The 19416-nt window shown below is 37.4% G+C and overlaps 1 protein-coding gene across 5 annotated transcripts in view; it reads right to left on the bottom strand.

Moving 5' to 3' along the window:
* The window catches only part of MYO16 (myosin XVI), a 627399-nt gene that overhangs the window by 80154 nt on the left and 527829 nt on the right, over positions 1 to 19416 (bottom strand). For all 5 annotated transcript variants that reach the window (XM_038387064.2, XM_038387062.2, XM_043509217.1 and 2 more), the window contains exon 29: positions 7503 to 7599. In XM_038387064.2, the coding sequence (XP_038242992.1) occupies positions 7503 to 7599 (97 nt within the window). The remainder of the gene's footprint in view (positions 1 to 7502; positions 7600 to 19416) is intronic.

Below are 19416 nucleotides of genomic sequence, written 5' to 3'. Positions count from 1 at the left end.
TAATATTTTGGCACAAATTTAAAACATCATTTGGCTCACAATATTCTAATTTTCTATATGATAGAATGTACAGTTTGTCAACTTTCTCATAGTGGGAAAGAATGTTGGTACATGTCCGATTGTAAAAGAGATGATAGCCTTTTCTTACATTCATTCAATGTTTCTGTCCTTATTACGTACAAAAAGTAAACTCTTAGTCTCCCAACCTATGACAAGAGATAAATAAAAACTGTCTAAGGGGAAAGAGTCTCTGGGTTCCATGTATTATAAAGAATATATATTTACATTCATTGTAATGTAACAGTATCAGCCTTTGAATACTGGAGTTTTTCATATGGACACCTGGATACAGTTGTTATTTTAGATATTTGCTGTTCCAAGAGAGGTGGGTGGATGGAGTTATTGGCCTACCTATGGGGGCAGTAATAATTGAGTATGTGCTGTGGCTTAGTAGGAAGAGTGAGCTAACTGTATTGTACTTTACTTGTAATTTTAAATAATCAACAGAATACTCAGAGTTTGTGGGTGGGTATTTTATTCTAAATCAAATTGTATATATACACCCACTCACAGTACAGGGAACAGATAGCGTAGTGTGTATAAGGTCTATTTGCACGAGTTTGGGATGATCAGATTACACATGAGTGATGAAGCCAGAGGTGAGTTATACAAGTTATTTAAAATTATGTTAATGAAATGTTCATACTACACCACTATAATGTATATTCTACATGCATGTCATACTTTACAAGAAACAATTTCAGAAATGTTTTAGAGAATTTAAAAAAGTGCTTGAACTATTTCATAAATCCTTCTGCCTGCAAAATCATGTGTGTTAGTTCCCCTTAGTAAAAATGTAAAGGGTTCAGGGAGAAAAAAATATAATAAAATACATATATTTAAATGTAATACACCCCTACAATCACCAAATAAAGTTTTTCTTTACATTCATGAAAATGTCACAAATTAAAATCACATGTATTGTCTTTTTCCAGGGTTAGAAGTGCACTGTGTCCCACTGGGAAGCTGTTTTCATAGATTCATAATTCATAGATACTAAGGTCAGATGGGACCATTCTGATCATCTAGTCCGACCTCCTGCACAACGCAGGCCACAGAATCTCACTCACCCACTCCTACGAAAAACCTCACCTATGTCTGAGCTATTGAAGTCCTCAAATCGTGGTTTAAAGACTTCAAGGAGCAGAGAAGCCTCCCTCAAGTGACCCATGCCCCATGCTACAGAGGAAGGTGAAAAACCTCCAGGGCCTCTCCAATCTGCCCTGGAGGAAAACTCCTTCCCGACCCCAAATATGGCGATCAGCTAAACCCTGAGCATATGGGCAAGATTCACCAGCCAGATATTACAGAAAAGTCTTTCCTGGGTAACTCAGATCCCATACATCTAATATCCCATCGCAGGCCATTAGGCCTATTTACCCTGAATATTTAAAGATCAATTAATGACCAAAATCACATTATCCCATCATACCATCTCCTCCATAAACTTATCGAGTAGAATCATAAAGCCAGAAAGATCTTTTGCCCCCACTGCTTCCCTTGGAAGGCTATTCCAAAACTTCACTCCTCTGATGGTTAGAAACTTTTGTCTAATTTCAAGTCTAAACTTCCTGGTGGTCAGTTTATACCCATTTGTTCTTGTGTCCACATTGGTGCTGAGCTGAAATAATTCCTCTCCCTCTCCTGCATTTATCTCTCTGATATATTTATAGAGAGCAATCATATCTCCCCTCATTCTTCTTTTAGTTAGGCTAAACAAACCAAGCTCCTTAAGTCTCCTTTCATAAGACAAGTTTTCCATTCCTCGGATCATCCTTCTCTGTACCTGCTCCAGTTTGAATTCATCCTTTTTAAACATGGGAGACCAGAACTGCACACAGTATTCCAGGTGAGGTCTCACCAATGCCTTGTATAATGGTACTAAAACCCCCTTATCCCTACTGGAAATACCTCTCCTGATGCATCCCAAAACCGCATTAGCTTTTTTCACAGCCATATCACATTGGCGGCTCATAGTCATCCTATGATCAACCCATACTCCAAGGTCCTTCTCCTCTTCCGTTACTTCTAATTGATGCGTCCCCAGCTTATAACAAATTCTTGTTATTAATCCCTAAATGCATAACCTTACACTTCTCACTATTAAATTTCATCCTATTACTATTACTCCAGTTTACAAGGTCATCCAGATTATCCTGTATAATATCCCGATCCTTCTCTGAATTGGCAATACCTCCCAGCTTTGTATCATCTACAAATTTTATTAGTACACTCCCACTTTTTGTGCCAAGGTCAGTAATAAAAAGATTAAATAAGACTGGTCCCAAAACTGATCCCTGAGGAACTCCACTGGTAACCTCCCTCCAGCCTGACAGTTTGCTTTTCAGTAGGACCCATTGTAGTCTCCCTTTTAACCAATTCCTTATCCACCTTTTGATGTTCATATTGATCCCCATCTTTTCCAATTTAACTAATAATTCCCCATGTGGCACATTTCAGAGTAGCAGCCGTGTTAGTCTGTATTCACAAAAAGAAAAGGAGTACTTGTGGGACCTTAGAGACTAACACATGTATTTGACCATAAGCTTTCGTGAGCTACAACTCACTTCGTATCAAACGCCTTACTGAAATCTAGGTAAATTAGATCCACTGCATTTCCTTTGTCTAAAAAATCTGTTACTTTCTCAAAGAAGGAGATTAGGTTGGTTTGGCACGATCTACCTTTTGTAAAATCAATCAAAGAGGATTGTTCCCCTCTATTCAACAGTGGTGAGGCCTCATCTGGAGTACTGTGTCCAGTTTTGGGCCCTACACTACAAGAAGGATGTGGAAAAATTGGAAAGAGTCCAGTGGAGGGCAACAAAAATGATTAGGGGACTGGAACACATGACTTATGAGGAGAGGCTGAGGGAACTGGGATTGTTTAGTCTGTGGAAGAGAAGAATGAGGGGGGATTTGATAGCTGCTTTCAACTACCTGAAAGGGGGTTCCAAAGAGGATGGATCTAGACTGTTCTCAGTGGTAGCAGATGACAGAACAAGGAGTAATGGTCTCAAGTTGCAGTGGGGGAGGTTTAGGTTGGATATTAGGAAAAGCTTTTTCACTAGGAGGGTGGTGAAACACTGGAATGCATTACCTAGGGAGGTGGTGGAATCTCCTTCCTTATAAGTTTTTAAGGTCAGGCTTGACAAAGCCCTGGCTGGGATGATTTAGTTGGGGATTGGTCCTGCTTTGAGCAGGGGGTTGGACTAGATGATCTCCTGAGGTCCCTTCCAACCCTGATATTCTATGATTCTGTGATTATTTAAGTGATGCGAGAAATATTTAGGTGATTTTATTACTTTGACTTTCATCTAGTAAGAACACATATCCACATTGAGCCAAATCTCACTCATCTCCTTCATCCAGTTAGTCCCATTACAGCCACCTGTGAGTAAGGTGAGCAAAATTTGACCACAGCCTTTATTCAATGTTGAGGTCAAGGGAAAAAACATCAAAACAATGAAAAATATGATATTAAGGTTTTAAGGTAAAGACATGCCAAAAATCTAAAAAGCATCAGGCTTTTTTTTTTAATTGCACAATTGAATATTTAGCTCTTAGGAATGCTGTAGTATAAAATGAAATAGAAAACAGTCACGCTGGACTAATCTAAAGAAAAAATGTCTTCCAGGAATGTAGAATGTTACTGAATAAAATAAAGAGGATAAAGCTGAGAGCAACATAAGATATTTGCTATCACCTTCCTTGTCCTTGTTTATATATTTATAATTAGATTTTCTTAGGGATGCTCAGTGTTTAATTGCTTGAAATGCAGGAAAGGTTAATGTGAATATACCAATATTCTCTGTGTCCAAAATTTACTTGGGTTTGAATTGACCCAGTCTTATCTATTTCAAGCATGTTTATAATGGAGGAATTTGAGGGTTTACATTTCCATTATTGTAGCCAACCATGTCTCAATCTCTCTAGCCACATTTTATAATAAAAGTTGACTTCTTTAACATCAGAAATATTAATGCACTAACCTTATTTAGTTCAAAAGGAAATTAATAGTGCATTTTTCTTTTGACAATTTTATGAGAGGCTTCATATTTGACACACATATTACTGAATCTGAACTCATAAAATGCTGGTGTTGAGGAGGTAATGAATACATGCACCGAACATAATCTAGGAGAGTTCACTGCTCTCAAATACACAATATTGAAAGAGCTTAATGATATAGAATTGTTCCTTCACCTGCTGTATTTTCTGAAACATATTTTCAGAGCAAATGGGATATTTGCTAAACATTTAAGCAGAAAATCCTAAATCACCTTGAAGAAAACACCATATTTCTAAAGCTCTGAAATCTTTTTAACTTTGTTTTAGATATTTTTGTTTTTTTAAAAGATAAATAAAGCAAAAGTGAACCAATGGCAGAGGATAAGAAATATATTTGTGCTGGATAAATCTCCATTATGATTGTTAGCAGGACTGACAGAGGATGGGAAACTGAAATTGATATGCTGGTCATAATATTTTTGATGACATATGCTGTTTCACTGAGGCAGAGATGTATCAGTTTTGACTAAGTTCATTGAGAAGATTGAGAGAGAAAGACTTTCTCCACCCACACCCCCACAGCCTTCCACAAACTTTCTGAATAGAACAGTTCTGGTTTCAATCCAAAAACGGACATTTCAACAAAATTCTGTCTTCATTAAAATGTTTGAGAGTTTTTGTTTTCATTCCAATGCAGAATGAAAACAAATTTTGAAACCTCCAATTGGAAGCAAAATAGAAGTGTCATCTTTTGGCAGACTCTACTCTTCATAATGTAGTCCTTACTGCATTGCCTTCCTCATTTATGTTGGCCACCTAAAATATTTGAGATCCTGAATCCCCAAGGCCAGAGGTGTACCTGATTCTTGAGGGTTCCCTTTGGTACAAAGATTGGTGTTGTGGAAATTGTGGGAGGTTGTGGATTTGGCTTCCATACACAGATACATTAATTCATATTTTGACTGGAACATGATGGAATAACTAAAGGATAATTAGCTCAGTCCCCCAATCAGTTCTGTAGTTGATTCAGAATGATCAGTACTGCTCCTGGGTAGCTGCCATACTTGGACACTGAAGTACAAGCATACTGTCATAATCTGAAGTACTTGAGCTCACAGCTTCTGGTTTATGTGGGATGGGTATGGTGGGCAATTTTCAGGGAGGGATACTTGGCTCTTTAAGTTGTCTACCTCCTTTCTCCACTACTGTCAGGGCTTGATGACCTATCAACACATAATGAAAGACTTACCTGTTTTCTCAGGCCTTTGTTGAAGGCAGGGTGGAAAATTACTGAGGGGATGACTGGAAAGGTTTGGGTGGATGATGTATAGGGTTGATAAGATTTTTGTATAAGGGCTGTTTTTCTTTTGGAGAACTTTGAGGTGCTCTGTTATAATATTTTATGAAAATGATATACATTTGATACTGTGCTTTGAATTTGAGATAGGCACAATGACTACATTTGAATAAATAAATGTAAAACTTCATTTTACCCATTTCAAGACTAGATTACCTATTAGAGATTGTCCAGATCTACAGATTTGAGTCTATTCTGGACAATCTGATATCATGACTGGTATTTGATGCCACTGCATTATGCCCTTAATCAACACGTCATAAAGAAAAAGACATGTCTTTAGCTTCAAAAGATCTCTGGCTTGAAGTACAACAAGACTGATGTCCATCAGCCTAAGATTACCCTACCCCTTGCATTGCTGTCAGTATACTTGGTGGGATGCATTTATTCTAGGGGTAGAATGGCCTATGTAAGGTCATGTTGAGTCATACTGCCTCTTGGGGAGGAGCAGAAGGCATTCCAAACCTCTCAAAGCTCAGGGCTTGCAGTTGTTACATACTTGCAACTACACCTATTTGTGGAGTACAGCTTACTTTGCAGACCGATGCATGGATGGGGGAAGTCTGCCTGGGCCTTACTCAAGCCATGTGTGGGACAGGAATGTTCCTTATTCCATCAGCTTCCTCAGACTTCTCCACACCTATGTAAAGACAGGCAAAATCTGCCTCGTAATAGGTGAGAGCTTTCTAAATACTGTTCCTGAGAAAATGAATTTTAAAATGGAAGTCAAATCTGGAGGCTGGAAACAAGAAGCCAAGAAACTGAATTTTGTGGGGAGCTAAGGAAGCATTCATCCTCCTTATTTAGGATTAAACTTTGCAGATGTCTTGTAAACCTCAGTATTATGGCAGCTGAGGAAGGCCTAGTTTGTGGTGAAGTGGAATATTAATGGTCATTAAGTTTAAACTAGATGCAAGAAGGTGAAGATTTTCAACTTTTCTTGGTAGTCAGCATGAGAGAGAAAGCTGAATGAACCAGTTTTGCTTTTCTAATGCAGATAAATGTGTGGAGGCAATCGGGCTAATTGCATTTAAAGTTAGACATGTGCTTCCATACCTTGTTGAGTGGGGACCTGTGTAAACTAACATCCTCCAAAACCTGAAATGTTATTAATTCCTATTATTATTTCCACACAGATGACTTTGTTCCCCTTGCTTCAAGTGTGCTTTCTCTTTCCCCTGCTTTCTCTCTACAACCCGCATTTAGTGAAGAACAAATCGTTAAAGTGACAGGTTTTTTAAAAAATAAATAAATATACAGGGCATTTTTTAGCCAACTACGTGACAACTGTAAAATCAAGACATACTTCTGTCTATTGAGTCAGCTTTTTTTTAAAAAAAGTGTTAATGTGAATTGTTGATGCTACAAGCCAACTAAATACATAATGTATAGTGTGAAGGGAGCTGCTTTATACAAAGCAATATTCACATTTGAAATAGTTATTTGAGATTCTGATGGGAAATAGAACAGAAACTACAGGAAATCAGGAGACAGTGGATAGTATCTCCTTCAAAAAGTGTGCCAAAAATGTCAAAATGACCTTAGTAAAGACACCAACATAAAAGTCAAAGAGAAAAAAAAAACAAGCCAAAAGAAAATATGCAAGATACAGCAAATGAGAACAAAATAGAGACAACCAACACCCTAAATTAGTAGCATTAAAAGTAGCTGTTTTATGGATGAAAGATATACGTAAATATTTAAAAAGTTTGCATCTTCTATTTGTTATAGGGGGGAATTAAGAGTGCTATTAAAAACTCTCAAATCCTAGAAATATTGTCTGTTCTTTAAAAAACAAGAAGCATTGGTAAAAAAGAACCGATAAAGGAGCATTTAGTTTTAATTGCAGCCAACAACCAGAACTCAAACTGGGTTTGTCAGACAAAAAGTGTACTTGTTAACAATGTTAGTCTGGACTTCTAAAAAATCTGTAGTTGGTTAGTTGGAGGTGGAATTGTTTGGAAATGTATCAAATGCAATAACTAATCAGGGAAGAGAAAACTCCCATATCACAAAATGTTCTTGCACTCAATGTACAAAAATTATAGTTCAGAAATATTTGTTCTGTAATTGTTACCTTTTTGACAAGTTATAATTTTCCTCTGCAGCTGAAGGCACAAATCATTGAGATGGTCAGCTTGCCAGTACTTTAGAAATACTTTTTGGACTCCTATCTAAAATACAAACAGCAGAGAAACCTTTACCATCAAGAGAAAAAGGCAAGATGATAATAGATAAATAATGATCATACATAAAGCATGTAGCAAATGGTTGAGACGAGATCAGAAACGTAAAATACGTCACAATACCTGTATCTGGTGCTTTTCCCTTCCATTTATAAGATCACAAGGAAACACCTTGCTTTTGAAACTTTGTGAACATGCACAGACAATACAAAAATCCTTAGGAGTTCTTTTTATGTACATCTTTCAAAGACATTTCTTTCTAGCAGCCTTAAAAAACCTGCATCTTTACAAACAGTGATTACTGAGAAAACGGGAGTAATGATTAAGTAAGAGTTGCCTCATATGCTATTTTCTTCTCAGGATTTTTGTGGAAGAAGCATTTCTTTGCTACTTAGAATTTTAAAGAAGACACAAACACTCAGTGAGCTATGCTTAACGATGAAGAACATAACTCCTTTTGCTGCTGGGATTCCTATTCAATCTGTATGGTTAATAGGTGTATTGACTAATTTGTACAAGTCTGGCAATAATTGCACAAATTATTCCAAATTTTACTTGCTTGAAGCCTAAAGGCCTGATTCTGCTCTGTTACACCAGTGCAGCCCCACTGAAAATATTTTCTGTGGGATGCCTTTGTGTGACTGACAGCAGAATTTGAAAAAAGAACCTCTGTACAGATGGACAAAAAAGCTCAAATCATGATAAGCTGATAAAACACAGAAGATATTGCAACTTATGTTTTGCTTTCTTCAGAATACCCCATATACGCAGCCATGGTTACAGAATTAACATATTACTATACTGCTGTTTGATGTCAACAAAGTCTACAGTCAGTTAATAAAAGCATGTGCAAAACTCTGATTAAATAATTTAATCAATGATTCAGTGCTGGACATGCCTAAAACCAGAGTAAAGAAATGTCAGTATGCAATGATGAAACAAACCTACAGTTTCAAATCTCCCATGTAATCCAGTATGATATTTCCTGTAAAAATTCCTAAATATCTGGAAGAATATGACATTCACAAAATCAAATTTACAGTTGTGCTGGCTTCATTAACTTATACTATGTTGCTTGCTTTGGTTTATGTTTGTGTTGTGGGAAAGGGAGGTCCAAAATTGTCAAGATTCACTGTTCATGCTGTAGATACCGTCTCTCTATTCATTTGTTTTGTTTCATTATGTTTGTTGCATTCCCAGAAAGTTTCAGAGGATGGTTGCTCAATGTTTATTACTGCACAGTGTGATGTCTTTCATTTTTGAAATTGCTCACAATTTTTGGCAGGAAACTTGTGTGACACTTTATACAATAGCTACTCATTGTAGTATAAACCTGAGACACAGGTATTAGCAAGGAAATGTGCACACTTTCTTCAACTAACTGTTATCTATCTGACCACTACTCACAGATATATGTCACTGATAATAATGAACTGTGCTATACTATTAAATATAAATCAAGTCTAGAAACTTAAAACCGAATTCAGAAATGGTTTAGGGCATTCTTCCATTCCTGTGACTTCATGGAGATTGGTGTTTCGGACCAAATGTTCAAAGTGGCCTTCAGTAATTTAGCTCCCTAATTTTGCAGATGAAAATGATAGGTGAGTTATCTAAATTATGATTTGAGCATATAAATGTTAGTCTTCCATCTAATTTTACCAGCGATGGATAGACATTGTAAAAGCAAAGACTATTTTCTAAAATTTCTATCTGTTTCATTCTCATGCACAATCATCATAGTAAATTAAGCCTTTTGAGGGAGATGGGAACTACATTTCACTAAACCTGCTTTAGTAGAAACCTACAGAGAATCTTAGGCCTTGTCTACATGGGAAAATTCTTCAGCATAGCTATTCTGGAATAATTATTCCACTATAGCTATTTTGGAATAATTTTCCCATATGGACACTCTACTGCAGAATACAAGTGATTTTATTCTGGAATAGTTACTCCTTTCACAAAGCGGAATAAAATTACTTTTCATTTGCAATAGAATTTGCAGACTCATTTCTCCCTGCCTTTTACTATACAAGTATACTTGATTATACAAGCAAGACTGCCATTTCCTTGAGCCACAGAAATCCAACCACCACTTCCTTACTCAGCCAAAATGATCTTACCATGGTCTCTAGTGACCTCTTTATACTGCAGTCTATGGGGCCATTCCTCTATGAGGCTATCCTTCTTGATTTATCAGCTGACTTCACACAGTTGGTCTCTCCCTCCTCCTCAAACTTTCATCATTCTATACCTGCCTAGTTCTCTTAATTCTCTGACTTGCACCTTTCATGTCTCTTTTGGTTTCTTCATCACTCCTTGGCCCATCTCTACTGCCTTTCCTTAGGGCTTTGTCCTCAGGTACCCTCTTCTTTTTTCTCTACTATTTGCTGGATAACCTCAAATGTTATCATGGCTTCAACTATCATCTCTATGACACTGATTCCCACATATCTCTCTCCATCTCTCTTCTCCCACCACATCAAGTTTGTCACTAAGTTCTATGGGTTGTCACTAAGTTCTTCATCATCAGCTTCTCAAACTCCACCCCACCAAGTCCCACCGCCCCAAACCCCTGTTCTTTTCTTCTCTGTCCCTACGGGCAACACATTTACCATGCTGTTCTCATTTCTTCCCTTGACTACTGCAACCTCCTTCTCTCTGGTCTCCCTGCTTCTCACTACTTGACTCCACTCATTCAAAATCCTTCTGTTAGTATTATTATAATTATTTATTATTTGTATTAGAGTGTTTCTCAGAGGCCCCAGTGTTGGGCATGATGACATCTCTTAAAATCATCTTTTCCTTCTACTCTTAGAAAGTAGAATTTGAACTTACTGATTATGTTACTTCCTCTTTTTACCTTCTTTCTAAGGTTTCCACTAGCCTTCTGTATCAAATTGAAGCTTTTCATTCTCAGTTTCAAGGCTCTGCAGAGTTGTGTCTGCTCTGATTTCTGCATATTACCCCCATAGCTCCACACAACTCTTCTTCCTAACCACCCTCTAAGCATCTTTCTTTCACTCTTTTCATTCCTGTTTCCATGCTGCTATAAAGTCCTCTGGGCAGAGATGATATATTTTAAAATACCATGACATGTACAGGATCCTAAATACCAAAATATTTAAAATAATAATGCAAAAATATAGACCCTTTCCTGTGTTTATCATTTTCACTTTAGCGGATATATTTTTGTTGAAAAGACGAGTATTACCAACAGCTGATGCTAAATGATTTACTCTCTTTTTCTCTTTTTTCATGCAAATGTCTGACTGAATGAGCGGACTAAAGCTTCCTCAAATTTGTACATCACTTGTATTTATTCAACACATTTTTGTTTTTGCAATTTTTCTTTTAGCCTTTGGATTGAACATGAAAAATTCACTTTGAGAATTTAAAACTCTTTATACATCAAATTTGTTGGTTAGTTGCACTTAGTCTCATAAGAAACACAGTATAACACAGCATTGCCAGCAGATCAAGGGACGTGATCATTCCCCTCTATTCGGCATTGGTGAGGCCTCATCTGGAGTACTGTGTCCAGTTTTGGGCCCCACACTACAAGAAGAATGTGGAAAATTGAAAAGAGTCCAGCGGAGGGCAACAAAAATGACTAGGGCGCTGGAGGACATGACTTATGAGGAGAGGCTGAAGGGACTGGGATTATTTAGTCTGCAGAAGAGAAGAATGAGGGGAGATTCGATAGCTGCTTTCAACTACCTGAAAGGGGGTTCCAAAGAGGAAGAATCTAGACTGTTCTCAGTGGTACCAGATGATGGAACAAGGAGTAATAGTCTCAAGTTGCAATGGAGAGGTTTAGGTTGGATATTAGGAAAAACTTTTTCACTAGGAGGGTGATGAAGCTCTGGAATGGGTTACCTAGGGAGGTCAGGCTTGACAAAGCCTTGGCTGGGATGATTTAGTTGGGGATTGGTCCTGCTTTGAGCAGAGGGTTGGATTAGATGATCTTCTGAGGTCCCTTCCAACCATGATATTCTATGATTCGATGATATTCCCTGACTGGATGAGTTTATATGGGACGCTCAAAGAAGTTTATGGAGCTTTATAAGTGAACCCAAAAGGGACACAATCATGACTGAAGCAAATTAATTTTTAAATTTGCGTAAACACAATTTACAATATTTTGCAACATGTGACAGCTCTACTGACAGTACACCTTTAAACAACATCTATTGTTGGCATGAAACATGAGATTACTTTAGTTTTAATTGAGCTTTGTATAGATCTACCTTTGAAATGAATCTTCTGAAGTTAATCTAGAACATCTATACTCACTCCACAATGTACAATGTTGATGCTCCGTGAGAGGAAGAATAATGAAAATGTTTGGATTTCATACATCAGTTATGTGTCTCATATAAAACCAGTTTTGAAACTACAGCCTGTCTTCATTTTGGTCTGCTCTCTAATCACATAAAGTTTCTTGCTTGTCAAGGGGGAGAAAAAGGTTAAAATGTTCTTCAAGACACTCACTTCTCAATACTTTAGGGACTACAAAGTGCTCTCATCTGAGACTGAAATTTTAATGATATTCAGACTCTTGTAAAAGAAAATCATCAGTGAATTATAGTCATAGTTATTTTAATTAAAAAATCATTAGGGTTTTAATGTTATTTTTCAAAATGATACATTTTTAAAGATTAAGTAAAATTGTCATTGATGACTACCAAATCTTCAATTACTATTTTTTTTAAAGAAAAGGTGCAGGCTGCAGAAGTACAGACATTCAAAATTACGGCATGGTCGCTGAGATGGAGTGTAGGTGGTATAAAGGCAGTATTAGTTCATACTTAATAGGTGTCAAGGGAACCTGTGAAGCTGTTCTTTAGTTTAAAAAAGGCAATTTGTGGGAGTGCTATGTGTTTCTGGCAGTACTTTCAAAATAGCTACCCAGAAAAGACAGACAGTTATAATATAAAGATATTTTACACAACATGCATTTTCGCAGTACATTAATGAAATGTGAAAAAAACCCTAAAGCTATTGTAAAATTTGTCTTTTTGTGGTATTAATGTCTGTAAAACCATTATAATGACATACACAGTTACAGGGCACAGATATAAGAACTGAACCATTATTTGTAAAAGCACTAACTTCTGCTTTATTTATGAGCTTTTTCTTCCACATTTTTAAGGCCTTGTTCCATTGAGTCTGGCATACTAATGACCTCTGATTCTGGCATGAACCAAATAAGATGTCAGTTCTGCAAATGCTTATGTATGCACTTAGCACACGAATAGGCCCATATTCACATGAATAACAATAAGCATGTGTAAGTGTCTCAAGAATTGGGGCTTTAGAGTGTCCTCTCCTTGCTGCATTTCTGTTTCCTCTGGCCATGTAAGAGGAAAGGTCCTGAACCAGGAAATGGCTGGGGTTTGTTGGGAAGCAGCAGCTGCATGGTGTGCCAGAAGATACACAGAAGCTGGAGGCAGAGAGGGACCCTTAGGAACTGAATGCCGAACAGGTTTTCACTACCAGATATTACATCTGGGCGCAGGTCTCTATGGGACTTGTGGGGAGCTAACTGAGCTTGGCCTGGAAAACTGCAAGATCCTATTTGCTAGAATAGAGACTGAACTAGAGAGGGCACTCCAGGCATCAGGCCTGAAGAGTCCTGACTCTTGATTGGACTGCCCATGGACCTAAACAAGAACCACTGTTGCTTACTTTAAATTCTAACAGTTTAAGCCACTGTACTAAGGGTATTTGCAACCTTTCCATTTCCTGCCAGCCTTAGTAAAATACCCTTTCACTTAGCCTTGTGTCTGAGGGGTTATTGGGACACACCAGGGCTAGTCCCTAAAAGGCTTAGCTGCTGAAGCACCTACTGTGTTTACCTCTGAACCAGGTGTGCTACTGACACCTTGAGGGTTTGGTTTACTTCAGGACTGAGTAGCCCCAATAATTACAAGTGCTACAAAACAGACCGACAGCTCTGTTACTTGAAAATGCTAGAAATATGCAGAGGAACCAAAAAGAAAAAATATGTATGTGTGTTGAGACAGACATACAGACAATGAGAGACAGCAACAGTTGGGAGCTGAAAGCCTGGAAGACAAAGCCAGATAAATAAAATAGCAACTACAGAGGTATGTGCTGCATGGGAGGAAAGAGATAAAGAGGGAATGAGAAGTACGCAGAGGAGAAAGGAGGCTAAAAGAGGAGGATTGCAAAAGTCTGGCTGTGGAGGAAAGGGTCATGGGACATGTAATCAGAGAAAACAACTTCTGGAGCAAAGAGTTAGGCCTGGACAAAGATATGGGCTGAGATTTAGACACAAGTGTAATATAAAACAAATAAAGAACTTTCAAGTCTTTAGGTCTTAACCAGATATATAAGGAAGAGAGGAAAAAAGAAGAAAGGAACAGAACAGAAACATGTTCAAGAAGCAAAAAGTTAAAAATAGGAACCTCAGTAGATAGAGCATAAGAGCACATGTGCACACCTAGGTTAAAATGAAAGACCCATCCCTTAAAGATCTCTCAGTCCAAAGAGGCTGTGACTAACATTTTTGTTTGTGTCCATTTATGTCACACAATGCAAATACTTTTTTAGTTGGCAAAATAAGGGTCCAATTTACTCCTTGGGTTCCTCCAGCAGAATCTTGCTGTGAGAAGTCCATCTGGAGGGTGGGATGCAGTAATGCTTGCCATGCTTGCTCTTCCAGGATTCCTGGAGCAGGTTGGCTCAGGCCAGGCAGTCAATAGGGCTGGCCAGGCGTAAATAAATGGAAAAAAGGGTAATTAAAAGGAAAAGTCACAAGAATAAAATGCCTGCAAACTGCATTGAAATTATTTAAAAACACCACAATAGAGACTCAAACTAAATGTATACCCCAATTTTTTTTAAAGGCCACTGTGGCTAAACAGCAGAGTAAAGGAGGTAGGTAGCAGCAAAAAAAATCCTTTAAAAATTGGAGGAAAATCCAACTGAGGAAAATAGAAAGGAACATACACTCAGCAAGTCAAGTGTAAAGGTATAAGGCAGTCCAAGAAAGACTTTGAAAAACAATCAGCTAAAGACACAAAAACTAAGCAACAATTTTTAAAGTACATCAGAAGCAGGAAGCCTGCCAAACCATCAGTGGAGCCACTGGATGTCTGAGCCCTAAAGGAGCACTTAAGGAAGACAAGAGCATTGTAGAGAAGCTAAATGAATTCTTTGCATCAGCCTTTGCTGCACAGGCAGTGAGGGAGACTCCCATACCTCAACCATTCTTTTTAGGTCACAAATCTGAGGAAATGTCCCAGACTGAGGTCAATAGCAGAGGTTTTGGAACAAATTGATAAATTAAATAGTAATAAGTCACCAAGACCAGGTGGTGTTAAGGTTGTTGTGATGAAAGATGCATTTCTTTGTACCTGATAAGAGTCATGGACCAAATCCTGCATTATTTTAAATTCCTCTTTTGCCACTCTGCTGGTGCAAAGTGGACTTAAAGCAATCCTAAACAGGCACTGGGGGATTCCACTTGCATAAGGATTTAATTTTTTAAAAAAGGCTGAGAACCATAACATTTATAGGTCTTCCAAACTGGAGAGGGTGGTATGTTCAGGAACACTGTGGGTTTCTGTTATACCCCCAATAATTTCTATGAGTAAACCTCCAGCAGCACTGAACTTCAGGCAACATGCTTAGGCAATTGTTCAGTACCTGACTCTGAAGGAAGAGAATCAACCATACTGAACTACCAGTACCATTTCCTGCACGACCTAACATTCCTCTGAGTTCACCCACCCAAGTACCAATCCTGTTCAATTCTCCTCAGTTTATGAGATCTAAATGGTATAAGTGTTTAAGGCCGTTGGAAAGAAAGAATCGCTGAGGGCTCTGGAGAAGGTAAGCTAGAAGTTACACCAAGGGTTAAAGTATTAAGCTAAAACAATGCTCCCAAAAAGCAAAAAAATTATGATTTCTGTTTCTTACCCAAAATAGTATTTCTAATATTCAAAGGTAGAAAGTTCATCTTACCCTGCTGGACTAACCTTTGATAACTACACCATGCAGTTTTAAATCATAAAATACTTTTTTGGGAATAAAAATGAAAAGTTAGGATGGAGTTTGCAAAGATGCAAACAAGGTCTGTATAAAATGACAGAAAAAGGATTAACTGCAGGCTACTGATGTCGGCCAATCAAAATTCAAAGTTGAGAGTTTTGATTAGAAAACTCAATAAGTTATTAGGTTGACTCCACCTTAATTAAATTTATATTTGCAAGTTCAATTGTGTGGGGAATGATAATCCAAATAAATGAAAGTTTCCTTCTGTCATTATGAAGTAAAAGATTATTTATGCCATATATTTGTCCCAAATATTGCTAACAATCTCAAACTGTGTATTGTGGGAGTAGTGTGTTTTGCTTAGTAAATATTGTGAAATATTTTTTAAAAACTGATTTTTTTAAAAAAAATGAAAATGATAAGAGAATGTGAGGGTTAGAAATCTTACTAGTGGAATGTGACTAAGGGCTGAAGACCAGTTGGTTGTGCTCCACTAAAGTGGATAGTTCAATGGCCCCGGGGTACTTTTATTGAATTTGTCCCTGAATTTACTGGGTCTGATTCTGCTCCCACTAAAGTCAACGGCAAAACTTCCATAGAATCATAGAAATGTAGGGCTTAAGGGAGCTTGTGAGGTCATTTAGTTTAACCCCCTGATCTGAGGCAAGACAGAGTGAACTTAGACCATCCCTGACAGGCTGTTTGTCCAACATGTTCTTAAAAACCTCAAGTGATGGGGATTACATAATCTTCATTGGACTTCACTGGGAGTTGGACTGGGCCCATCATTTGAAATCTCAAAGAAGTAGAAATAGTGTATATTGGTTTAGAGATTTTTTTAGGGTTGTCAATTAATTGCAGTTAACTCACACGATTAACTCAAAAAAATCACGATTAAAAAAATTAATCGCAATTAATTGCAGTTTTAATCACACTGTTAAACAATGGAATACCAATTGAAATTTATTAAATATTTTGGATGTTTTTCTACATTTTCATATATATTGTATTCTGTGTTGTAATTGAAAAGTGTATATTTTTTATTAAAAATGTTTGCACTGTAAAAATGATAAACAAAACGAACAGTATTTTTCAATTCGCCTCATACAAACACTGTAGTGCCATCGCTTTATCATGAAAGAGCAACTTATAAATGTAGATTTTTTTATTACATAACTGTGCTAAAAAACAAAACAATGTAAAACTTCAGAGCCTACAAATCCATTCAGTCCTACTTCTTGTTCAGCCAATCCCTATGACAAACAAGATTGTTTACATTTGCAGGAGATAATGCTGTCCTCTTATTTAAAATGTCACCAGAAAGTGAGAACAGGCTTTTCATGGCACTTTTGTAGCCAGCATTGCAAGGTATTTAGTGCCAGATATGCTAAACATTCGTATGCCTCTTCATGCTTTGGCCACCATTCCACAGGACACACTTCCATACTGATGACTCTCATTAAAAAATAACACGTTAATTACATTTGTGACTGAACTCTTTGTAGGAGAATTGTATGTCCCCTGCTCTGTTTTACCTGCATTCTGCCAAATATTTCATGTTATAGAAGTCTCAGATGATGACCTAGCACATGTTCATTTTAAGAACACTTTCACTGCAGATTTGACAAAACACAAAGAAGGTACCAATGTGAGATTTCTAAACATAGCTACAGCTCTCGACCCAAGGTTTAAGAATATGAAGTGCCTTCCAAAATCTGAGAGGGATGAGGTGTGGAGCATGCTTTCAGAAGTCTTAAAAGAGCAACACTCCGATGCAGAAACTACAGAACCCAAACTACCATTAAAGAAAATCAACCTTCTGCTGGTGGCATCTGACTCAGATAATGAAAATGAACATGTGTTGGTCCGCACTGCTTTCGATTGTTATCGAGCAGAACCCGTCATCAGCATGAATGCATGTCCCCTGGAATGGTGGTTGAAGAATGAAGGGACATATGAATCTTTAGCGCATCTGGCATGTAAATATCTTGCAACGCTGGCTACAACAGTGCCATGCAAATGCCTGTTCTCACTTTCAGGAGACATTGTAAACAAGATGCAGGCAACATTATGTCCTGCAAATGTTTGAGTGATTGGCTGAACAAAATGTAGTACTGAGTGGACTTGCAGGCGCTAATATTTTACATTGTTTTATTTTTGAATGCAGTTTTTTTGTACATAATTCTACATTTGTAAGTTCAACTTTCACAATAAAGAGATTGCACTATAGTACTTGTATTAAGTGAACTGAAAAATACTATTTCTTTTGTTTTTTTACAGTGCAAATACTTGTAATCAAAATAAATATAAAGTGAGCACTGTATACTTTGTATCCTGTGTTGTAATTGAAATCAACATATTTGAAAATGTATAAAACATCCAAAAATATTTAAATAAATGATATTCTATTATTGTTTAACAGTGTGATTAATCGCGACTAATTTTTTAATCGCTTGACAGCTCTAATTCTTTTTACTTGATACATCAGTGTGCTAACAATGTTTCCTTTGCAGTAGGCAGCTACAGCTTGTTGTATGGCTGCATACTGCTCAAGTATGCATTTAAATTGAAAAGAAAGCCCTATCAAGGCAAGAAAAATGATGTGAAAATGTCTTTTGTTAATAAGACTGCACTTTTACAACTCACATTTCAGCAGTTAAGCTAAGTGCAGCAGTAGAAGTGCTTTGTATTGTATGCCAGCTTTAATAAATCAGCTCCTTTTTGCCCTATTATAATCATCTCCAGCTCAACTTACCCAAATAACAAGCAACCTTTCATAAAACTATCAACACTTTTCTAACAAATACTTTCCTTTCAACATGCTGAATCAAGCATACTCAAATTGGGTGGCATGGTGCATTATAGCAATAAGGTTAAACAATTTTTCACCCTTCTGCTCTGAAAAAAGTAGTCCAGAGTATGCTTATTCTTCCTCCACCACTGAATTTATAGGCAACCCTTTTTCTTGTGGTGTATATAAACCCCCATATAAAGTGGGGGTTATTTCAGATTTCCATCACTTTCTTCTACTTTTTCATAGTTCATTTGGATTATACATTTATCAATCAATCTGCTAGTGCTCTTCAGGGAATAACAGGCAAGAATGCCGGACTTGCTTTGACTTATTCATGAACTCCTACATCAAATAAATTTTTTATTCCAACACTGATTCATTTGAAGTAATCACTGCTGACAATAGGACAGACTAAATTGGTTATACATGCACCCCCTACCTCTGGTGTGATTTTTTTAGTGATGCAGTACAAGATGACTCCTTTTCTCAAGGCTTTGTTCACTGGCATCATTCTGTATTATTAATACTTCATTTTCTTTTCTTTCTGCTTCCCCCCCTTGCCTTTTAAAGATTCCTCTACTGTTGTAGCACAGAGGAGGACATCCATGACAACTGCTGATTGTATAAGCTTCCTCTTTTAGACTGCTATTTAAAGTTCAACTTTCATGATTAGTCAAACAAGTCAAAAAATAAAAAGAGGGATTATGTGGCACACATTACTCACTGATGCTGGAGATGTGGATTCTTGCTTTTATGTCACCTACTGTGCTGGTTAACTCTTGTACTTACTGGGCCTTCACCTACAGCAAATTCACATTTTAACCTTATACTCTGGTTATTTCTCCCCTTCAGTCATGGACACCTCTCTGTCTACTCCCCATAGCTCACCATTGTTTGGGATATGTGCATGGAGGGAAGGTCATTTATTTGACTCGGCGCATCTTCCTTCCCAGTGCTTCTAAGCCACTGAGTCATTACTTCTCTTT

Source organism: Dermochelys coriacea, chromosome 1 (genome assembly GCF_009764565.3).
Source record: "Dermochelys coriacea isolate rDerCor1 chromosome 1, rDerCor1.pri.v4, whole genome shotgun sequence".
Taxonomy (NCBI): domain Eukaryota; kingdom Metazoa; phylum Chordata; order Testudines; family Dermochelyidae; genus Dermochelys; species Dermochelys coriacea.
Note: the sequence above shows the minus strand (reverse complement) of the source record. Positions and strands in the feature narration are given on the sequence as shown.